The sequence below is a fragment of the Schistocerca piceifrons genome, chromosome 8, assembly GCF_021461385.2.
Source record: "Schistocerca piceifrons isolate TAMUIC-IGC-003096 chromosome 8, iqSchPice1.1, whole genome shotgun sequence".
Taxonomy (NCBI): Eukaryota; Metazoa; Arthropoda; class Insecta; order Orthoptera; family Acrididae; genus Schistocerca; species Schistocerca piceifrons.
Window position 1 is genome coordinate 271179950 of NC_060145.1, and position 25236 is coordinate 271205185.

General features: G+C 42.1%; 1 protein-coding gene across 2 annotated transcripts in view; it reads right to left on the bottom strand.

Annotated features, from left to right (window-relative positions):
• LOC124712054 (dynein axonemal intermediate chain 7-like) overlaps positions 1 to 21796 on the bottom strand; it is an 87216-nt gene extending 65420 nt beyond the window's left edge. The window contains exons 1-2 of one of the 2 annotated variants that reach the window (XM_047242347.1): positions 21592 to 21796; positions 13462 to 13623 (exon numbers count right to left, since the gene is read on the bottom strand). In XM_047242347.1, the coding sequence (XP_047098303.1) occupies positions 13462 to 13623; positions 21592 to 21777 (348 nt within the window). In that variant the 5' untranslated portion in view covers positions 21778 to 21796. Of the gene's footprint in view, positions 1 to 13461; positions 13624 to 13759; positions 15423 to 21591 lie in introns of those variants that run through there. The other variant, XM_047242348.1, reaches the window with a different exon arrangement.
• Between the last annotated feature and the right edge of the window lie 3440 nt (positions 21797 to 25236).

A 25236-nucleotide genomic window follows, 5' to 3' on the forward strand; every position in this document is an offset into this window, starting at 1 on the left:
TAGGAGCCAGAGGGTAGGGAAGGTGGTTTGGGGATTTCATAGGGATGAACTAAGAGGTTACGAAGGTTAGGTGGACGGCGGAAAGACACTCTTGGTGGAGTGAGGAGGATTTCATGAAGGTTGGATCTCATTTCAGGGCAGGAATGAGGAAGTCGTATCCCTGCTGGAAAGCCACATTCAGAGTCTGATCCAGTCCCGGAAAGTATCCTGTCACAATTGGGGCACTTTTGTGTTTCTTCTGTGGGAGGTTCTGGGTTTGAGAGGATGAGGAAGTGGCTCTGGTTATTTGCTTCTGTACCAGGTCGGGAGGGTAGTTGCGGGATGCGAAAGCTGTTGTCAGGTTGTTGGTGTAATGGTTCAGGGATTCCGGACTGGAGCAGATTCGTTTGCCACGAAGACCTAGGCTGTAGGGAAGGGACCGTTTGATGTGGAATGGGTGGCAGCTGTCATAATGGAGGTACTGTTGCTTGTTGGTGGGTTTGATGTGGATGGACTTGTGAAGCTTGCCATTGGACAGGTGGAGGTCAACATCAAGGAAAGTGGCATGGGATTTGGAGTAGGACCAGGTGAATCTGATGGAACCAAAGGAGTTGAGTTTGGAGAGGAAATTTTGGAGTTCTTCTTCACTGTGAGTCCAGATCATGAAGATGTCATCAATAAATCTGTACCAAACTTTGGGTTGGCAGGCTTGGGTAACCAAGAAGGCTTCCTCTAAGCAACCCATGAATAGCTTGGCTTATGAGGGGGCCATCCTGGTACCCATGGCTGTTCCCTTTAATTGTTGGTATGTCTGGCCTTCAAAAGTGAAGAAGTTGTGGGTCAGGATGAAGCTGGCTAAGGTAATGAGGAAAGAGGTTTTAGGTAGGGTGGCAGGTGATCGGCGTGAAAGGAAGTGCTCCATCGCAGCGAGGCCCTGGACGTGCGGGATATTTGTATATAAGGAAGTGGCATCAATGGTTACAAGGATGGTTTCCAGGGGTAACGGATTGGGTAAGGATTCCAGGAGTTCGAGAAAGTGGTTGGTGTCTTTGATGAAGGATGGGAGACTGCATGTAATGGGTTGAAGGTGTTGATCTACGTAGGCAGAGATATGTTCTGTGGGGGCTTGGTAACCAGCTACAATGGGGCGGCCGGGATGATTGGGTTTGTGAATTTTAGGAAGAAGGTAGAAGGTAGGGGTGCGGGGTGTCGGTGGGGTCAGGAGGTTGATGGAGTCAGGTGAAAGGTTTTGTAGGGAGCCTAAGGTTCTGAGGATTCCTTGAAGCTCTGCCTGGACATCAGGAATGGGATTACCTTGGCAAACTTTGAATGTGGTGTTGTCTGAAAGCTGACGCAGTCCCTCAGCCACATACTCCCGACGATCAAGTACCACGGTCATGGAACCCTTGTCCGCCGAAAGGATGACGATGGACCGGTCAGCCTTCAGATCACGGATAGCCTGGGCTTCAGCAGTGGTGATGTTGGGAGTAGGATTAAGGTTTTTTAAGAAGGATTGAGAGGCAAGGCTGGAAGTCAGACATTCCTGGAAGGTTTGGAGAGGGTGATTTTGAGGAAGAGGAGGTGGGTCCCGCTGTGACGGAGGACGGAACTGTTCCAGGCAGGGTTCAATTTGGATAGTGTCTTGGGGAGTTGGATCATTAGGAGTAGGCTTAGGATCATTTTTCTTCATGGCAAAGTGATACTTCCAGCAGAGAGTACGAGTGTAGGACAGTAAATCTTTGACGAGGGCTGTTTGGTTGAATCTGGGAGTGGGGCTGAAGGTGAGGCCTTTGGATAGGACAGAGGTTTCGGATTGGGAGAGAGGTTTGGAGGAAAGGTTAACTACTGAATTAGGGTGTTGTGGTTCCAGATTGTGTTGATTGGAATTTTGAGGTTTTGGAGGGAGTGGAGCTGGAAGTGGGAGGTTGAGTAGATGGGAGAGACTGGGTTTGTGTGCAATGAGAGGAGGTTGAGGTTTGCTGGAAAGGTTGTGAAGGGTGAGTGAGTTGCCTTTCCGGAGGTGGGAAACCAGGAGATTGGATAGTTTTTTGAGGTGAAGGGTGGCATGCTGTTCTAATTTGCGGTTGGCCTGTAGGAGGATGCTCTGAACAGCTGGTGTGGATGTGGGAGAGGAAAGATTGAGGACTTTTATTAAGGATAGGAGTTGACGGGTGTGTTCATTGGCTGAGTTGATGTGTAGGTGAAGGATTAGGTGGGTGAGGGCAAAGGATTGTTCAGTTTGGAACTGGTATAGGGACTGATGGAAAGAAGGGTTGCAGCCAGAGATGGGAACTTTAAGTGTGAGGCCTTTGGGGGTAATGCCAAATGTCAGACAAGCCTGAGAAAATAAAATATGCGAGCATAATCTGGCTAGGGTGAAGGCATGTTTGCGGAGAGAATGTAAATAAAACTTAATGGGGTTGTTGTGGGGGTGTTGTGAGGGTGACATGGTATTAGAAGGTGGAAAGTGTAACATGAGGTTGAAATGAAAATGAAAATAACTGGAGAAAGTAACTGGAGATCTGTTGTGAAAAAAGGCGAAAAAGTGTTGGTTAAAGCTAGGCTATGTTGATCCTGTGGTGAACTTGGGTTGGTAGACAACGATGTGCACAAAGCTTAGGTGGTTGTGTTGCCGCCAAAACACGATAAAGGATGGAGAGATTCGGGAAATTTCGAGAAAATGGCGTGTAAATGTATTAAAAAGAGAGGTTGTGTGGTGGCAGATTATGAAAATGAGGCTAACAATTGTCTGGCGAAGAAATAATGACGTTAAAACCTGTGGGAAGCGGCTAAAAATTATCAGTGATGTGGGAAAAACGGAAATGGAAATAAAACGAAAGTTATCAGAACTAGACGAAATGGTTGTTTAATAGGTGAAAGGAACTGTTTGTGGACTAGAAACGGTGGATTTTATAGCAGCGGTAGTGTTGAAAGCGGAAAAAAATTTTTTGGTTATGGTTTGGAAGTGGGTAACGTATTATTGAGTATATATAGGCGGGATAAAATTGTATAGTAGATTACGGTAAAAAGGAGAAGGTGAATACAAAGTGAAACTACTGGCAAAAACAAAAAGAGAAAATAAGACGACAGAAAAGATTTCGAAATGCAACAGTGACAATAACAAACGTGATTGTTGGGTTCAAATTAATGATATGAATTAATAGAGGGAAACATTCCAAATGGGAAAAATATATCTAAAAACAAAGATGATGTGACTTACCATACGAAAGCGCTGGCAGGTCGATAGAAACACAAACAGACACATACATACACACAAAATTCAAGTTTTTGCAACAAACTGTTGCCTCATCAGGAAAGAGGGAAGTGGGTTTTAAGGGAGAGGGTAAGGAGTCGTTCCAATCCCGGGAGCGGAAAGACTTACCTTAGGGGGAAAAAAGGACGGGTATACACTCGCACACACACACATATCCATCCACACATATACAGACACAAGCAGGCATATTTAAATACATGTCTGCTTGTGTCTGTGTATGTGCGGATGGATATGTGTGTGTGTGTGAGTGTATACCTGTCCTTTTTTCCCCCTAAGGTAAGTCTTTCCGCTCCCGGGATTGGAATGACTCCTTACCCTCTCCCTTAAAACCCACATCCTTTCATTTTTCCCACTCCTTCCCTCTTTCCTGACGAAGCAACCATTGGTTGTGAAAGCTAGAATTTTGTGTGTATGTATGTGTTTGTTTGTGTTTCTATCGGCCTGCCAGCGCTTTCGTATGGTAAGTCACATCATCTTTGTTTTTAAATATATTTTTCCCGCGTGGAATGTTTCCCTCTATTTTTTATATATATATATATATATATATATATATATATCGAACGTGAGGAGAGGGGCTAGTGTAATTGTTTAATACAAACCATAGAAAAATGCATGGAAGTATGTTTTTTAACATAAACCTAGGTTTTTTTTTAAATGGAACCACGTTAGTTTTGTTAGCACATCTGAACATATAAACAAATACGTAATCAATGCCGTTTGTTGCATTGTAAAATGTTAATTACATCGGGAGATATTGTAACCAAAATTTACTCTTGGAACCTCCGACGTCCAGTTGCGTGTTGTAACAAACACGGGCCACAGTCGGCGAGTAGCATCTGCAGGGACATGTTTAAGATGACGACCGTGTTTACTTGTGTGGCTGTAGTGTACTGTTGTGGTTTGGTCTAGCTGTCGCAGTGTCCGCATGTAGTGCTTGCTGCTATTGTTATTCTGCATTCGTCTCCGCACGCAGACCAACTGTAGTACACCGTGTTACCAGACGTCTGTGATAGTGTAGTGTTGTAGGACCTGTGACGTTGGTGTATTCGAACTCTGAAAATGAGGAATGATACTCATCTATGGCGAGTGTCGACGAAATGCAGCTGAAGCCTGCAGGGTGTATGCAGAACGGTACCCGGACAGAGAGCATCCAACATGCCGCACACTGCAAAACATCTACCGCCAACTGTATGCAACAGGTATGGTCGTAGCACGCAAATGGGTCCGTAACAGGCCCGTCACAGGAGAAGCGGGTGCAGTTGGTGTGTTAGCTGCTGTTGCCATGAACCCACACATGAGTACACAGGACATTGCGAGAGCCGGTGGACTGAGTCAAAGTAGTGTCATGCACATACTGCATCATCACCGCTTTCACCCGTTTCATGTGTCGCTACATCAGCAATTACATGGTGATGACTTTAATCATCGAGTGTAATTCTGTCAATGGGCATTAACAGAGAATGCGTTGCAGTTCTACCTGTTTACCGATGAAGCAGGTTTAACAAACCATGGGGCAGTGAATCTACGGAACATGCATTACTGGTCCATGGACGATCGTCGGTGGCTCAGACAGGTAGAGTGACAGCGACCGTGGACTGTAAATGTATGGTGCGGAATCATTGGCGACCACCTCATTGGTCCTCACTTCATTGCAGGGGCCCAAACAGCTGCAACATACATCGCGTTTCTACAGAATGATCTGCCAACGTTGCTCGAAAGTGTCCCACTGGAAACGCGTCGACGTATGTGGTATCAGCATGATGGTGCACCTGCACATTCCGCAATTAACCCTAGGCTGACCCTTGACAGGATGTTCGACGGGCGTTTCATAGGACGTGGAGGACGCATAAATTGGCCAGCCCGTTCTCCTGATCTTACACCTCTGGACTTCTTTCTGTGGGGTATGTTAAAGGAGAATGTGTACCGTGATGTGCCTACAACCCCAGAGGATATGAAACAATGTATTGTGGCAGCCTGCGGCAACATTACACCAGATGTACTGTGGCGTGTACGACATTCATTACGCCAGAGATTGCTTTTGTGTGCAGCAAATGATGGCCACCACATTGAACATCTATTGGCCTGACATGTCGGGACACACTCTATTCCACTCCGTAATTGAAAACGGAAACCACGTGTGTACGTGTACCTCACCCCTCATGGTAATGTACACGTGCGTCAGTGAAAAAGACCAATAAAAAGGTGTTAGCATGTGGGCGTAATGTGCTGTTCCAGTCTCTTCTGTACTTAAGGTCTATCACCGTTCCCTTTGGATCCCTACATAATTCGGTGCTCTCCGATAAACACGATCGAACAGTGGAGGAGTGGTACTCAAGCGTCAACTTTAGGTTACAATAGCTCCGAATGTAATTAACATTTTACAATGCAACAAACGGCACTGATTACGTATTTGTTTATATGTTCAGATGTGCTAACAAAACTAACGGGGTTCCATTTAAAGAAACGTAGGTTTGTGTTAAAAAACATACTTCCATGCATTTTTTTATGGTTTGTATTAACCAATTACACTAGCCCCTCTGCTCACGTTCAGTCTGTGGAATCGATTCGTCAGTATTTGATGTGGTTTACGAAATATATCCAGCGGTAATGTTAGGTGACTCACCCTGTCCACAGTTAGAAAAATGGAAGTGCATTCTGAAAGCTAGCCAAGCTCCAAACCTTTTGTTTGCGTGCCTATTGATAATGCGGCACTTCTGCCTTTTGGTGAGTTGTCTCCTTCATTCCTAAATAATTCATAAATATACACCTCATTAGATGGCAACTAGCTGTATAGAAGACGGGTGATTGGGAAACTGAGAAGATGCTGTACGCAGTTATGTGTTCATAAATGATAGCACAGAGGCTGGGAATATGTAATGAACAACAGACAATATGATGTTTGGATGAAAGGGTGCCACACAGTGTCAGCCATATCTATTACAAGAGCCATGTCATGCTGGCTGGTCATAAAATCTCCCATTGCCATCCTAGTAAAACATTCAAGCTGATTACAGATGATAATTTTTAAACATGATTTCTGAGCTGCCTGCATAATCCCACTGCAATTACATGGAAGCTTTGTTGAATGCAAGTATGCCTGGATTGTTCCCCATGATCTGTGGCTGAAACGCTTTACAATGTTTAGTATGATGTCTTACCTTCTGTGGCCTTGTGCTTCACATTTGTTGCACAGATGGACTGAAGGTAAGATGAGAATAATGAAAAGTCAAAATGCATTTTTTTTTTTACAAAGTGATTTCATAACCACAACATATAGCCTATTACTTCAGTCTGTCAACTTTCATCTGTAGCTGACCAGTGACGGTTGTAAAATTAGAGGAGGTGGAGAAAAAGACTGCAAATTTCTCAACAAACATGAACGTTACAAAACCTTTTGATGGTAGTGTCTACACTGTTAATAGCTGCTGCAAATGTAATGCACCCATGAGGGTCACTGCTCTCTTGTTTCAAAAGTGGTAGATACAAAATGAGTGAGCCAATATCTATAGAAACATTTGTAGAAAATGAATTATATGATGATATGTAGTCACCCTCAGTGCCCCATTCAGGGATGCTGATGATACAAGTATAGTAATCACACCCAACAAGCAAGAATCAGCTGAGGAAATTGTAAATAATGTCTTCCAGAAAATTATTAAGTGGTTCTCTGCAAATGGTTTAAACAATTTGTACAATAAAAAGCATAACACCATTGATAAATAGAGACTATGAACAGAAGTCTGTTGCTAAGGCAGAAGATTAAAAATTTATTAGTGTGTGAATTGATGAGAAATTGAATTGGAAGAAATACATTGATGATCTGCTGAAACGGTTAGGTCCAACTATTTATGCTGTTAGGGTTATTGCAAATTTTGGTGATAAACATGTCAGTAAATTAGCTACTATGCCTAGTTTCATTCACTGCCTTCATATGGCAACATATTTTAGGGCAATTAATTTGTCATTAAGAGAGAAAGTATTCATTGCACAAAAGCACGTAATCAGAATAATAGCAATACATATAGTCACTTATGAAATTTATCATTAATAACCCATCCCAAATAAAAATAATAGCAAAGTGCATAGGTACAATACTATAAGAATAGGTGATCTTCACAATTCTGGATTAAATCTCACTTTGGCACATCATTATGAAAAGTTATATTCATGATTTATGGAACAAGGATTGATGTACGTATGCATGTAGATGTCCAAGGATATTTTCCTTTCAAGTAGTATTGTACACTTTCTCTCTGTTAAAATGACACCTTATGGATGGTTTCTTTTGCACTGGAAACTATTGTGTAGCCAATTCCAACAGGGTCAGATTATCATTAAAAGAATAATATCTCTTCAGCTAAAACTAGAGGTAAGTAAGGAGCTTCTTGGCTTTAGAATTCATTTACCCAGTAGTTCATCATGAAATTCAAATCTTTCTCATGCAGATAGTAAGATTGCTCTAGCTATTTGTGTGCATATGGTCCTTCCCTAGTTTGAGGAGTAGAATTAGGTTCTATGATTGCAAGAACCCAAATATTGCCAGACGTTATTCAATAAAGCATAGTTGGTTTACTTTGACCACGTATTAACATGCAATATTGTATCTCCTTATTATGAAGATTGATGTCTAGGAGCTCTGACAGAATAGGCTAATTAATACTACTGGAGATTCTTATTTTATAAGCAAATTTATGATGGTTAAAGTCTTTATATTTTTTCCTGAGTAGTTACTACTTCATTAAAAGATATTGTAACTTAGTATCTCTAAACCACATATAACACTATTTCATTTTCTCTGTCGGCTGAACAATTTCAGGAGGAAATATCTCAGGTTTTTAATTTAGAGCTTTTTTATGGTTATTTTATTACAAGACATATTTGTTTTAATGGTTTACTGAATAGCATACAAAACTTCTCCAATTTACCTTTTCTTTTCTTCATTTGTTATAATGTACATTTTCATTTATGTGTTTTTGATGTAAGTCTCATGTTTTTATTCTTCAGATTTGTCTTTTCTTCTCTCCTTTCAATTTCTTGTATTATTATATGTAACTTTCCTAACTCATCCTCAACCACTTTGAACCAGTTCTTTATGAGTCGTAGTTTTTTATCCTGTAACCATATGCTCCGTCTTTCTTGCAATTCAATTCCTTTGTCATGAACGCAAGAAGTTTATTTTCATTTAGGTACAGCTTCTAATGCTCTGTTTCATTCATTATGTGCTGTTCATTTTGGTAAGTTATTTTAACTGTGTTCCCTAGAGTACTACAATCTCATATCAGAATTAACCACCGTCCTTCAGGAGATTCTTAGCATTGCCAGTAGACATATAAAAGTATTCACTTTTTTTACTTTTATCCATAGTAGCTATTGCTGCACACTGTGACTGATTTACATTCATAAATGTAAAGGGAAGGACCCCAGGTTTCAAACACGAACTGGTTTTCATACTAAGCACTTGAAGATGAGTGTTCAAGGATTGAAATGCATCATGCTTTAGATAAGGAAAGCATTTGTGATGTTTTGAAAGGGATAGATTGCTACTCACCACATAGAGGAAGCAGTGAGTGGTAGAAAGGTGCACAGAAAAAAAAGACTGCTAGATGTCATAAGCACTGATGTGAGCAGTGATCTTTGCTGGAGCAGGTAGTGGGGATACAGATGAGGTGTCTTGTAAAGAGGGGGAGGGATAGCAGGATAGTATTGGGGGGAAAATGCTAGTACTGCCTGTAGGAGTGTGCAGGGACATGGTGGGCACAGGATACTGGGCTCCTAGCTGCAGCATTGGGAGGCAAGAGGAGAGAAGTAAAAAAGATGTAGCAGGTGTGCTGTCAGGATAGAAGGCATGAGTAGGGTTATGGTGGAAACAAGAAAAAGCATAGAGGCAGTTGGGGAAAAGGGGCTAGTGAAGATCGAGGTCAGAGGGTTACAGGAATGAGAGATAAGTTGCAGGGAGAGTTTTCACCTGTGAAATTCAGAAAAGTTATTGCTGGTGGGAACAATCCAAATGGCACATCCTGTGCCAAGAGACAGTTGGATCATCAGTTTGCTGAGCATGCCTAACACCACTATGTGCTCAATTTCAATGACTGCTTCACAGCCTGTGCCATCTAGATTCTTCCCAAGAACGCCAGCTTTACTGAACTGCACAGATGGGAACTCTCTTCGTAACATATCCTTGTTCCCATAACCTCCCTTTGGCCTCAACCTTTGCTGAACCCTGTTCTCCAATTACCTATCCCTTTCCCTGCTATAACTCAAGCCCCACTCATGCTTTCTATCCTGCCTGCACACCTGCATGGCCCTTTCTGCTTCTCTACTACTCTCCTCTTCCCTTTTCTCTCATCCTCCTCACACACTTCCAGCACAACCTTCTGATCCTGCTCATCTGCAGCCGACAATCCTGTCTCCAATACATTCCTGCACCCTCCCACAAGCAGCACTAGTATCTTTCCCTACCCTGCTATATCTCTCCCTCCCCAGCTCACACCCCTATCTTTACCCTCACTGTCCACCCCAGCAAATATTGCTACAAATCTCAGAAGAATTTGCAGTTAGGCCTCATAGTCCAGAGACGACAGTGGCCATGTGTATGTAAATTATGCACTTATGAATGTGTTTGTACTTTGTTTTGTCTACATCTGATGAAGAACTTATTCTGATAGCAAAATAGTATTCAGCAGTATTTTTTCAATGTGCACATTTGCCACTCAGCATCTCATCTGCCACTCAATGTCTTGTCTATGTGGTGAGTAGCAATCTAACCTGCTTATATTGTTGTTATTCCATCCTGGATTTTCCATTGTTTGACAATGTGTAGTTTAAAAGTATTTACTTTTAAAATTAGTCTAATTTTAGGTTAGTGTGCTTTAGTCAATGTTTCTGGAGGAAGTATATTCCACCTTGAAGTGTTATTCTGGATCTTCAGATGCCATTCTATGGTTCCTATATTCACCTCATGGGAGACAGAATATTATCCAGCTACAAATTTACTTATGTGGAGAAACAATATTAGGAATAAAAATAACCTCCCAGCAACACTTAATATTACCCTTGCACAGAAAGGGGCTAAGTATGCAGCCATAAAAATATTTCACTACTCCACTTGCGAATCTATGATGCTGGTAGACAATGAAAACAGCTTAAAAACAGATTAAAATCATTTCTGTTTTATAATTATTTCTACTCCATGTATTAATCTCTGAATAGACAATGTTCATATGTAGTTGACTTCCATTGACTAAATTTTAGTGTAGATTAAGTTAAAAATCAATTTTTACTGTGATAGTGTGTAACATCTGTAAGTTTACTCCCATGTTCAGTATGACAGCAGGTTATCACAAATATGATCTATGGAACATAGGAATACTCAAATTAATTTAATTGTAGCCAGAGGTAGCCAAATATGGTAAACTGGGTTAATATTACAACCTGTTGTAGTTCAAATCCTTCTGTTTTCCCTTTGTCAAAGCACTTTGGGAATAATAGCTGCTCAGGCACTATGCTGAGCTTGGTGAGAGCACAGAGGTTTTGGAGAACCTGTGCGGGGTGCATGTCAGCACATTCTTTGGATGAAAACAGTGCCAACATGTGCTGCTTCTTTAATCATGATATCAGAGTATCATTAAATGCACAAAAACTGGTGGACTGTGGTGGGTCTCAAAACCACAACTGGGGATCACAGATCACAAGCATTGAATGGTGAAAGGTGAGCAAAGGTCAACACCATCTGGAATACTGAAGGGATAGCTCACATCTGAGTGGCAGTGATCCCTGTAATCTCTGCACAGAGACTGATAAAATCCTACAGGTTGCTTGCAGGTGGGAGTCATTGGTAGGGAGGAGGTTGGGGGGTAGGAGAGGTTGGTGATCTGATGGAGCCATACACAAAGGGCACAGAAAGTCAGTGTTTTGCTGTGCCATAGTGCCCATAATTAGTGCTCCACGTATAGAAGCTGTAATAGTTTATATGATATGTGTGTTACCAGTAAACTACACATGTGTCCTGTAGAAATTGTCAAACTCCTGACAATCTTCTTAAGTCTTGATTCAACACCAATGGCTACTAAATAAATATTATGACATCATGGAGTTACAACCATACTTTATTATACATTGACTATACATTAGACAAGAGATTACTGAGTACGAGAGGTACTGACACTGAAGTGTTATTACTCAGTGGATGAATTAATGTGTGAGAAACTGGAAGTTTGAGCTGGATACAACGTGTTACACATTCTGAGAAATATCCTTATGGTGTTAATATTTATTATAGTGCTATTATTTATTAATGTAAAAATCATTGTAGCTGTTTTATAGATTTTTGACATGTCTCCTGTATGCAAACCAAATGGATTGTAAATGTACGTCATGAGATGAATAAAACCCAATTCACAATTAACATGTGTCTTTTTGTTAAACTGGCACCTAGTTCTGATTATAGCATTCAATCAATCAAACAAAATGGTTGAAATTATTGCTATAAATTATGTTCAAGACATTGATACTCCTTAGAGCTGTGCATAGCACAGTAGCCCCTTTGCTGTACTTATGATGTCATCAAACACCATGCTACAGTCCTTGTCAACATATGAAGCCCCTAAGTAATACCTCATGAAAATAACTAGACCAACCATGACAGAATGCATTCCATAATAAACCTTCATATGTAATAAAGATAATTCTAATTCTTGAAATGACTTTCCTACTCAACTTTACCAAAACACAAAACTATGTATATTTATACACTCTAAGACAAAAAAAAGTGAGGCGTCATGAAGGAATTATCTAATGGGATGCACATCAACAGATGATATGCACATGTTAAGACAAACAAATGATTACAGTTTCACTACTCCACTTGTGAATCTATGATGCTGGTAGACAATGAAAACAGCTTAAAAACAGATTAAAATCATTTATGTTTTATAATTATTTCTACTCCATGGATTAATCACTGAATAGACAATGTTCATATGTAGTTGACTTCCATTGACTAAATTTTAGTGTAGATTAAGCTAAAAATCAATTTTTACTGTGATAATGTGTAACATCTGTAAGTTTACTCACATGTTCAGTATGACAGCAGGTTATCACAAATATGATCTATGGAACATAGGAATACTCAAATTAAGTTTATTGTAGCCAGAGGTAGCCAAATATGGTAAACTGGGTTAATATTACAACCTGTTGTAGTTCAAATCCTTCTGTTTTCTCTTTGTCAAAGCACTTTTGTGATCAGGTCCACTGCTCTGATGATAGAAGAATTTTCTTTTGTTTCCAAGCCATTCCAAACATATTTTTTATGTAGTCTGTTTATGCATCTAGTGCTGTATTCACCAGTTAAATAAACATCATAATCTGAAGGGTAATAAATAAGAAAATCTTGCTTTCATCCCAGAAAAGAGTCATCACAACCTTTGTGGCACATGAAATTGACTCTGGTCTTTTAGGTGCAGTGCCACCAGATGTCACCCACTCATCTGATTATCTTTTCTCTTTAGTGGACCCATTTGTTACACAACAACCAACTGGTGCAACAAATAAACTGATCTTTCTCAAAACATTGTGAACATTGAGAAATTTATTTTCACAAACATGTGTGATCAATATTCAAGTAATGCTTGTAAACTATTCAGAAACCTTTAATTTCTACATTCAGTACCATATTGTGCACTTTCCTTATATTTTCATCCTTTGTTGAAGTTTTGGGGTGTCTTTCATATGGATCATCTTCAAGAGAAATATGATTACATTTAAATTTATCTGCCCATTAATCAACTATTACAAATGAAGCAAACAGCCTTTTCATATGTTTCCACCAGCTTTGGTTAAATTTCTTTTGGTGATAAATCATCCAAAACAATGACTTTTATAATGGCATATTAGTTAAGTTCACAGTTAAAGAAAAATATGAGCAGCATAACTACTTTTAAAAGCCACATAAAAAAACTAATGTGTATATCAAGTTGATGTTAGTACTGTATGCCACATGTATAAATGTATTAAAAGCAAAGTTTAATTGATAGGAACACCATCTTCTACTGCCATAATATTATTTACTTGTCATATGCAAGTAGTTATCTGAGACAGTACACCAATTTACACAACTGAAACTTGAAAGTACCTCATCATTGTTGGAACTTGCCTCTTTGTCATAAAATAAACATACACTGCATGTTATTTCATACAACCACATTTCTAACCTTTATATGAAACTCCACAATGACAACTGTAGCTGTTATGCTCAGTATTATTCCCCCATTCTTGAGGTCAGGTTTCATTTCCCAAGACTGGTATGGGAGGTTAAAATAACGATAGGCAGCAAGGCCTATTGGACCAAACCTCCCAAGCCTAAATGTTATAACCTGAAACAGATATGAAACATGTGCATCATTACACAGTCTATGTTAATCACAGGCTAGGCAAGAACCAAGTGGAGCTAAAAATAAAGCTGATAATATTTTATCAAACAGTAATTAAATTTAATTGGATGTGACAGACCTTCACCATGTTACAGTTTCAAGTGACTGTAGATCCATAGGATGCAGGCTAAAAATAAATACAAACCTGGGAAAAATAGACTCATCAGGCAAGATGGCAGAAATACAAATTATGATTATACGGTTATTTATTTGAGAATAGGGAGGTATAAGAGATCAAATTAGGCAATATGTTCAGCACCTTACAAAATGAAGATTAAATATAGCAGGAAAATTTTGGTCAAAAGTAAATAACTTAGACATAAAGGGAACCACTCACCAAGTAGCAGAGATGTTGAGTCATTGACGAGCACACACAAAAGAGAAGGAAAGTTTGCTTGCTTTTGGAGTGACTCGTTTCTCAAACGAGAGTACTAATACATGTCTAAAAGAAACACACACACAGGATGGGGCAAGATTTATGTTGGGTAGTGTGGGTAGATGGAGAGAGAAGTGGGAGAAAGGAAGAGGGTTTGGGGTGTGTAGCTAGTGGCTTGGAGGGAGGCAGTCAATTCGCTGGCTAGGAATGTGGGAGGGGGAGGGATGGATGGCAAGTGCACAGGCTAGGTATGATGATGTGAGGACATGAATTGGGAGGGAATGATAGGACAGAGGAAAGGGTAGCTGGTGGGTGGAGGGTATGAGAAAAGTGAGCTAAAGAAAACTGAGGCCAACAGGGTTATGGGAGTGAAGGAGTGTTGCAAGGAGAACTCCCATTTGCATAGTTCTGAAATGCTGGTGATTGGGTGAAGGATCCAGATGGTCCAGGTTGTGAAGCAGTCACTGAAATCAAGCAGGTTGTGCTCAGCTGCATGTTGTGTCACACGGTATGCAACTTTATTCTTTCCTCAGTTTGATGATGGCCGTTCATTCTTGTGGATAGACAGTTCATTGTCATGCCAACAAAAAAGTTGTGCAGTGATTGCAGCAGATGTGGTATAAGGCATGGTTGCTTTAACTGGTGGCACCTTCCTGCACCAAACGTTTTCTGGGCTATCTACAGAAAACGTTCCTAGCCTCCCAAAACCCCAAACCATTATTCCGGTTAAGGTTCACTGATGATATCTTGATAATATGGGCAAGACACCCTATCCTCATTCCTCCACAACTTCAAAACCTCTCCCACACCTAAAATCCAGTTCAAAAACAAATTTTCTGTGCCATTTCCTCACACACCTCTATACTCTAAGCATCCTCAAGAATCAGCTACAAAGATGTGTCCCTCTAGTAACCCATTATCGCCATTCATTGGAGCAACTGGACCACACCCTTTGCCAGGGCTTTGATGATTTATCTTCATGCCCAAAAATCCTTCCAAACCCCCCTAAAGTGATGTTCTGTTATCCACCCAACCTGAACAACATCCTTGTCCATCTCTATGCCACTCCCCCTCTCAATCCCTTGCTCCAGGGAGCATATCTCTGGGGAAGACCACGTGCAAGACCTGCCCAATCCACCCATCCAGCACTACCTTCTCCAGTCCTGTCTCAGGTTTATCCTACCCCATCAGAGGCAGGGCCACCTGTGAAAGCAGTCATGTCAGATACCTAGTCTGCTGCAATCACTGCGCAGCTTTTGATGTCGATATGACAGCCACCAATCTGTCCACCATAATGAATGGCCACTGCCCAACTGTGGTCATGCTCGATTTCAGTGGCTGCTTCACAACCCAGGCCACCTGGATGCTCTCCCCAACCCTCCCCCCACCCAGCCCACCACCACTAGATTTTCTGAAGTATGCAGATGGGAGTTATCTTTGGAACACATCCTTCACTCCCATAATCCTCCTGGCCTCGCAGTCTGCATTAAAACTCTGTTCCCAAACCCTCCACGCAGCAGTTTTCCTTCCTCTGCCTTATCAGCCCCCCTCCCCCCAAATTATATTGTATGTCACTACCCATCAGCTCTGACACCCATGCATCACATGCCTAGCTTGTGTAGCTGCCACCTCCCCCCCCCCCCCCCCCCCCCCATCCTAGCTGGCAAACCGGCTGCCCTCCTCCAGGCTGCTAGCTACCAACCCCAACCCCTTATCCTGTCTCCCACCTCTCTCTCCATCTACTCACCCCACCCAAACCTCTACCCCACCCCCATCCATCAGCCAAACTGCAATCATAGTATTGTGCTTTGGGTCAGCTCTGTGAAGCGGCACAATGTGTGTGTGCATGTATGTGTGCATGGTATGCAAAGGTATTCACTATCCTACAGTATCAGTTCGCAATTAGCTATGATACGAATCAAAAATTTGTGTGAAGATTTCAGAATTTCAAATCTCATGCTAATTGTTCTCTTGAGGCAAGCATTTTAAAATCTGCTTAAATCTAAGTTCTTCACTGTAACTGAATGTGTGCCAATTTACTGTATTACTCATATCTGTAAACAATCCAAACTGTTTGTTTCTGTATTTTAGAATGAGTTGGGGACTGGGATGGAGGGTTGAAGAAAATGGATGGTGATTGGGAGAGACTGATTATGTAACACCCGTACCATTCTTTGTAAACACAAAATTTCTGTTATGTTTTCATTGCTTCGATTTTCTATAAATATGTTGCCAGTATTCATTATTGAATTATTGTTAATGTGGTCACTAGCTTTTGTATAAATCTTTTTCTCATTAATGTTTGCCTGTTTCATAACTATGACAGAAAACATGATAACAGCATCTTCAATGCTAACACTTTTACAAAGACAAAACATTTCTTTCAAATGTGTTGTTTTTAATGTTTAACCTGAAGAATTGGTAACATTGCTGACCACTATACTAACATCTGATGGACAACAGAAGCATTGTAACATATATAAGGTAACAAACATCTGTTTAAAAATGCATCTACTAATATATTCCACCCATTTACATTAACTAGAGGTGCGGTATTTAAGTACCAGTAGGAGTACAAATCAATAGGGCGACTGCACTACAAACTGCAATCACTTGAGGAAAATAGAAAAAAGTCCTTCACACTGACTTCTAAACATGAAAGTACAAAAGGAAATTGGAAATCATAGTGTGTAAATTGTTGTGGGTTGGCAGGAGAGCCAACACCGGGTTACTAGAGGAAGCCGAAAGGCACGCGTTTTAGCTCACGCAGGCTGGAATGAGGTCTGGAACAGGTCAAGGAAATTAGAATTTAGAAAAATGGACATAGCTGGTGGAATAATTAACTTTAATCCATTAATGATGAGCATTGCTCTTGACTGTACATTATTCACAATATCAATAGTAACTGAACATGGCGCCTTGCTAGGTCGTAGCAAATGATGTAGCTGAAGGCTATGCTAACTATCGTCTCGGCAAATGAGAGCGAATTTGTCAGTAAACCATCACTAGCAAAGTCATTTGTACAACTGGGTGAGTGCTAGGAAGTCTCTCTAGACCTGCCGTGTGGCGGCGCTCGGTCTGCAATCACTGATAGTGGCGACACGCGGGTCCGACGTATACTAACGGACTGCGGCCGATTTAAAGGATACCACCTAGCAAGTGTGGTGTCTGGCGGTGACACCACATTCCTCCCCCACAAATTGGCTCACGGTTGTGACATAAGGCTTCCGCCCGCCGTGGGGAGGACCCCATGTTGACGTATGCGACAAGGTGGGGAGCCTAATAACAGGCAAGGCTGTGCCACCCGCACCCTGCCATTCAGACCGCGGGGAGCTAGGAAATGCCTGAAAACCTGCTCCAGGGTGCACGCCAACATGCGGTGTATGCGCCCGCAGAGAGACAGGAGGGGCCGAAGGGTCAACCTCCATCGGGCCGGGGCACCCGACGGGCGAAGACAACATACGGTCCAGAGCGGGCAAGAGTTCCATGTCGGAGGACAACTGGTCACCGGAAGTGATCAGCGGTGCGTGACACAGGGAGGCGCCCAGCAGTTGTAGCGACGCGTCCACTGCAGGCGTCGCCGGCGGGAGAACAGGCGGCGGTGGCGGCGGTGGCGGCGGCGGTGGCGCGTCGCCATGGGGCAAAATGGAAGGCAGCGTCGGCAACACCTGGGGCTGAGGTGAGCCAGTAGATGGGTCCCCAGGGCGCTGACCGGACGGCACCATTGCTGAAAGCAGACGGGGAGCGGCAGATCCCGTGCGACGACAGAGGCGCAGCTGATTGAGAGGCCCCCAAAACCAGATACATAGCACGGCCGAGGCAGCGAAGAATGTGCCCTTTGACCCAATGCTGTGAACCTTGATAGTGGCAGTAGTAGACAACGTCACCTGGGGCAAAAGCACGTGTCTGCCGCTGCACAGGAACCTGATGCGGCGGATGTAGCAAAGACATCAAGGTGCGATGAGGGTGACCGTGAAGCAACTAAGCCAGCGAGCGGCCATCTCGGGGCAGAGAGAGATACGAGGACAAAAAGAGCAATAACGCGTCCTCCCGAGAATGCAACTCTTTCAACTTCAACATCTGTGACTTGAAAGTCCTGACCAATCGTTCAGTGGCACCGTTTGACTGTGGCGAAAACGGCACGGACGTCAGATGTTGAATACCATTGGCCTTGCAGAATGACTGAAATTCTGCGGATTTGAATTGTGGGCCATTGTCGGAAACAATAGTCTGTGGAAGACCTTCAATGCAAAAGATAGCAGATAATGCTTGGTGGCAGATGACGTCGTGGAAGACATCCGGACAACAAAAGGAAAATTACTGAAGGGATCTACCACAACCATCATCGAGCATTCCAGAATGGACCAGCAAAATCGATGTGTAAGCATTGCCAAGGGGAAGTGGCTTTTGGCCATGCAAAAAATTTCTGCGGCGGTGCTGATTCTTGTTCGGCACACACCACGCAAGAAGAGCACATATTCGTAATCACGGCATCAATTCCGAACCAAGTACAGTACTGACAAGCAAGTTGTTTCGTTCTCACTATACCCCAATGTCCTTGGTGGAGAAGCTGTAAGACAGAGGACTGTAACGAACGTGGTACCACGACCCTGGACTGATCATTATCAGAATGCAACAGCAAAACACCACGTCATACAAAAAGTCTCTCCTGGTGAGCATAAAATCGGCGAACCAACGGATCCCCGATCCGTGACTTTGACAAGGGCCATTGCATAGCAATAAAATGCAGAACCGTAGCAAGCACAGGGTCGGCAGCTGTGGCTGTAGCTACATGATGAAAATCAATCGGAAACGATTCGACCACGTCATCAGTTTCCGAATCAATGAACATGCAAGCAAGTTCAGAGGAATCGAATGCTCTATCCTCAGCAACAGGCAAACGGGACAACGCATCGCCATTTCCATGCTTAGCAGTGGACCGATACAAGATATCGTAGCAGTACTGCGAGAGGAAAAGAGACCAGCGAATGAATTTCTGTGCTGTACGTGGAGGTACAGGCTTGGTTGGATGAAAAAGCGATGTCAAAGGTCTGTGGTCTATGATGATGGTAAAGTGACGACCATACAAGAAATCATGAAACATTGTAACACCAAATACGAGAGCCAATGATTCTTTCTCAATCTGTGAATAATTTTGTTGTGCAGATGAGAGCAATTTGGACGCAAAGGCAATAGGGCGATTGTGCAATCCATCTTTGTGTGCAAGCACAGCACCGATCCCGAAATCCAATGCATCCACCATCAACAATAGGGGCTTCCGGGGATTGAATGGCGTAAGGCAAGTATTGGAAAGCAACGCTGATTTCAACTGGCGAAAGGCGCGTTCGCATTCCACCTTTACGGCGTAAGCGATAAAGTGGAGCTAAAATGGAAGAGGCATGGGGAACATAGCGATGATAATAGTTAATTTTGCCCAGCACACTCTGTAGCTGCTTCAAATTCTGCGGTGAAGGCAAGTCTTGTATGGCACGGAGGTGCTCTGGACTGGGATGTATGCCTTGGGCATTGAGTACATGTCCCAGGTAGGGTTAGTCACGAGCAAAAAACACACATTTGTCCTTCCACAAGTGAAGACCATTTTGTCGCAAGACCTGAAATAATGTTCTGAGATTGGCTAAATGTTCTTCTTCCGTCTTTCCGGAGATCACAATATCGTCCAGATAGTTTGCTGCAGTAGGGACCGATGCACAAACAGTTTGTAGATACTGCTGAAACAATGCAGGGGTGGATGCACACCCGAATGGCACTTGTTTGAATCGATACAAACCAAGATGCGTGTTAACCACCAAAACGCACTTGGATTCTTCGTCCACCGGTATTTGCAAGTATGCATCTGCTAGGTCCAACTTCGAAAAATATTTACCCAGGCACAGTTTGTCAAAAAGATCTTCCGGGCGGGGAAAAGGAAAAGTTGCAGTCACTAGTTGTGGATTCACTGTTGCCTTGAAGTCCACACAAAGTCTCAATTTTCCGGAAGGTTTTGGCAAAATTACTAAGGGCGATGCCCAGAGAGAAGCCTGCACACGTTCAATTACACCTTGTGATTCCAAATCATGTAATGCTTTTGTGACCTCATCACGCAATGTGTGGGGAACATTGTGCGCTCTGAAAAATTTCAGTTGCGCGTTTACTTTCAGTTCCAAATGTGCTTTATAGTTCTTAGCGCAACCAAGGCCTGGTGCAAAAATGTCTGCAAATTCTTCACATAGACGAGAAGCACTGTCTGAAGGCACAGTCTGGTTCACTGATAGGACCTGATTTACTATAGACAAGTTAAACAGCTGAAATAAATTGAAACCAAACAAGTTCACTGCAGAAGAAGAACGAAGGACATAAAATGACACAAGTTTTGTTTGTCCGTTGTATGTTGTAAGAAGGCTGCACTGTCCTAACACAGGGATCTCTTGACCTGAATAGGTACTTAACTTAACATTTGCGGCACGCAACAGAGGTGTGCCCAGCAGTTTGTAAGTGTCTTGATTGATCAGTGAAACTGCAGCCCCGGTATCGAGCTGGAATGGTATCACTTTGCCGTTAATGTCCAAGTCCACAAAAGTTTATTGCCCTGCTGACGACAAGAGTGACTGTCTCGTGCAACGTGAACTGACACTGGTACAAAATCACTTGCGACTTGACGGGAGTTCCGGCAATGTCAACACACACTATTTGTGGGACGAACACAGTAACTGTTAGAGAGAGTGGCACTGGGCGGAGTGGAATGAACTATATGAATTTCCATGGGTGAAGTGTCACGAGCCTGAGTATCCTTGGTTCGATGCCGATTCCAGCATGAAGCAAAGGGCCTGGAATGGTTTTGAGCTTCCGTTCTGAGCTTTTTCTGGCAAACACTTTGAACATGTATTTTTTATTACAGTAAAAGCAAATAGCTTGGCGTGACAGGCAATTCTCACGCGAATGTCTAGTAGCACACCGCGGGCATGATTTTAGCACTGCATTTGCTTGCCGGCACGGTACACATGGCTGAGAGCCTGGCGGCAGCGGCGCGGCCGGGCGCGAGGACTGTTTACTGTTCCGTGCAGCTCGCCCAGCGGGCCGGTTAACCTGACACATGGGTGGCGAAGTTTCAAATGATTCCTGAGCAAAGTCAAGTGTGTCCTGCCGATCCAATATGTCCATCACTTGTTGAAGGGAGGGATTGACTAGTTTCAAAATCTGTTCCCTTATACGAACATCAGAAACGTTCTGTGCAATTGCATCACGTACCATAGTATCTGAATAAGGGAGTCCACATTGACACTCAAAAGCACAATCCCTAGTAAGGCCTTGCAAGGTTGCAACCCACTCCCTATTAGTCTGACCTGCCGTACGTTTTGTATGAAAGAAGGTATACCGTTTGGCAACTACATTGACTGATTCTTTGAAATATGCATCTAATGCAGACAAAATTTCGTTGTAGGACAGAGTTGCTATGTCGCGTCGGGGAAATAATTTGACTATCACACGGTACGTGTGCACCCCTACAGAGGACAACAAAAAAGGCTGCCGCTCGCTACCTTGAATTCTGTACGCGGCGAGATGGAATCCAAATTGGTGTGACCACTCCGTCCAGCTTTCCAGTGCAGCATCAAAAGAACGAAAAGGTGGTGCAACTGCGTGTTGTGGCTGCAATAGCAGTGGGGTGGCGGCTGCCGCATTGTTTTGCATTGCACGTTGACCTTGGATGAGCTGTCCCAGGGCATCCAGTAAGGCCTGCGTATGCTGATTCTGTAAGCGATAAAATTCGGACAGTACATCTGGAGACGTCGGCGAAGCCATTACACAAGTAAATCAGGGCAGTATAGTTACGAATGCAGTATTGTATCGTCGCCAATGTTGTGTGATGGCAGGAGAGCCAACACCGGGTTACTAGAGGAAGCCGAAAGGCATGCGTTTTAGCTCACGCAGGCTGGCGTGAGGTCTGGAACAGGTCAAGGAAATTAGAATTTCGAAAAACGGACGTAGCTGGTGGAATACTTAACTTTAATCCATTAAAGATGAGCGTCGCTCTTGACTGTACATTATTGACAATATCAATAGCAACTGAACATGGCACCTTGCTAGGTCGTAGCAAATGACGTAGCTGAAGGCTATGCTAACTATCGTCTCGGCAAATGAGGGCATATTTTGTCAGTGAACCATCGCTAGCAAAGTCAGTTGTACAACTGGGGCGAGTGCTAGGAAGTCTCTCTAGACCTGCCATGTGGCGGCACTCGGTCTGCAATCACTGATAGTGGTGACACGCGGGTCCGACGTATACTAACGGACCGCGGCCGATTTAAAGGCTACCACCTAGCAAGTGTGGTGTCTGGTGGTGACACCACATAAATGAAATACATTTATTTGCCACATACTAAAATTAAAGATGTTGATACAGCATGGACAAGTTTCGCACCAAGAAGAGCAATGAAACTAAACATATTGAATATATTACACAAGGAGACTACTTTCTCAGAAAGTACAAGGTAGTACTAAATGGAGTTCAGTAAATGGAGCCTGAGAGAGTCGAGTAACACAGCAGAGTTGTGTCATAAGCATGATCATGTAAACTCCAAAGAGGCAGAAGTATTTTAGTATCAAAGGTGTCATTGTCTAAGCAGTTGGGCAGCTAACAGAGATTCTCATGCAGGCAGCAAGGGAGTAATTGCTAAGGGCTCTGAAATATATCTTTAGAGAATCACTAAAGTCAGTGGTAAGGTCTATGTCATGAACTTAGTTCACCTTGTATTCCTCTACTGTTGTTTATGGTGTGATGATACCTCCAGCAACTGGGTTTTCCATTAGCTCCTTGTCTAAATTCATGTCCAGACGTACTGAAGAAATCAAAGTAGGAGTGAAGGGAATATGTAGTGAACTGGCACAGATAGCAGCAGATAAGAAAAATGATTCATAATCCAAGATAAATCAGTGCTCACCTTCAGCAACATGATTTCACACATAACTTGCCAAACATGTGCTAGGGACCTACACAATATTATAAAGTTATTATTACTGTACCTGCTTATCTTCATTAAACTTCGTGTCATGACAGTCTTCAGTTGACCAGAAACCTTTCTCACCATCCCACCTGACCACAGTTGGTGGTTCAAACCAAAGAACATTATCAGGTAGCCTGCAACATTGATAGAATTATATGGATTTCACCAACTGAATTAAACAATAGTCAACAAAGAATCAGAGACAGGAAAGATAAGGTTGTAAGAGAAATTATGTCACTAAACAAAGGATAAGGTGATCCTGTAAGTATGTGTGCCACCTCGGATTCTGGACTCCTTGTGGGTCAGTGTTCTGTTTTCATTACTGCTGGCACAGCAGTGTCCTTGTATCACATGTTCAAGTGCAGTAAGCATATATTTATCATTGTGCAGTCTTTTCTGGTTTGTGCACTGCCACAGTCACACTGTAGTTGCGTGTAGCAGCTCATATTAACCGAAAAATATCATGAGACAATTGGCCACGATCAGTGGTGGTGTCTAGAATTTGTAATTTGAGAGTGCTAAAGTTTTATAGGTGTTTAGTGCTCCAGATGCCTAAATTGTAGTTGTTTAGTACTGCAGCTACCTAAGTACTGCATGACAACAGCAACAAAATGTGGTATGTGTGGTCATGGTGCTATTTAGGTATGTGCAACTTGTGTATCTGGACAGGGCAACAAAATTACAGGGGCAGCAAACCTTTGGCATCAAAAAATTATTTTTTAAGTATATGTTTAATGTGCATTGCATCAACACTCAGGTGTTCAACAATTTATTGCCAAAGTGTTGACAAATATTTCTATCTGTCATTGAATTTGTATTTTATTGTTAGTCCATTTGTATAAAATCTCCTGTGTACAAGCCTACAGGCTATGGCATGAGATAGCTCTCGACCTAATAATGTAGCCTATGAGATCATGCCTATGGGGCATTGTTCAGGTTTTCATACATTCATTGTTATGATGGCACCATACACATCACAACATTATTCCATGTGGTTCTCAAGTTAAAATTAAGGTATGTAGTTCAGAATTTGGAATCAGTTCAACCTCCTTCAGTTGCTGAGAATCAGAAAAGGAAATGTCAGATTAAACACAAGAGATTCTTTGATGAGTCATTTGACTCAGAAGAAGCTCCCCAGTGCCCTGAAGAAGAAAGAGGATCAGACTTTGTTGATATTTGGAGAAGAATGAAAAAGTCATATTCTAGGATAATACAAACTCCTCAAGATGTGTTACAGAAGAGAGTTAATGTCTACAGAATATATAACTTAATGTTTTAATTTCTCTCAAACATCACTGAACTAGAAGGTGTTCAGATTTATGATGCTGCAAATAAACTTAGCGTTAGAACAACTTTGGTGAAGAATGTATACATTTTAAAAGCTATCTGACATCTGAAGAAAGTAGATGGTGACAAGTTGTCCTCTCTTCTGTTTCTCTGTAGAATATTGTTTAAAAAAATGGCAATATCTATCCAAATGTGTACACAGCACTCAAGATTTATAACTTTTCTCCAGAGCAACAAACTGTTCCCCTGAAAGGTCCTTTTCTTTTTTAAAATTGATTAAGAACTACCTACAGGCATTGAGAACAACTGGTGAATCTCATAGTACTAGCCTCAGAATCAGGCATGACAGTCAGTCTGGATCTTGAGGAAGTGAAATATGAATTCACAAATACAAAAGTGAGAAGGAAGTTAAAAGTAAGTTCACTAAATTCTGGAAAAGTTCAAGTAATTAGTATTGTATCGTATACTTTAGACTGACTAAATTTCACATTTAACTGACATAATTTTGGTGTACAGTATTAAACTGTAGTGATTTTCTTTTTGTTCTAACCATATATTGTGCCCAAATATACTGTTTCGGTAGCAATTTTTCAGCAATGGGGACTACTGAATTGTAGTAGTATTTTATTATTTTTGAATATTTAACTTACATATGTGCTTTGTGTTACATCTTATTTAAATACTTCAATAAAGTTTAAAACTAAAGTTAATGATTAGGCAGCTTTATCATTGGTATTCCACAAATAAATAGCAATATTTAAGTTTAGGAAGGGGGATGTAAAATAAATTATTGCACAGGGGTGTAACATACTAAAAATATGGCCCTGGCACAGAAAGCTAATGCTTACAAAAGATTTTATGCCTGATGATGCTAAGCTCACTTTGATATAGCTTCAA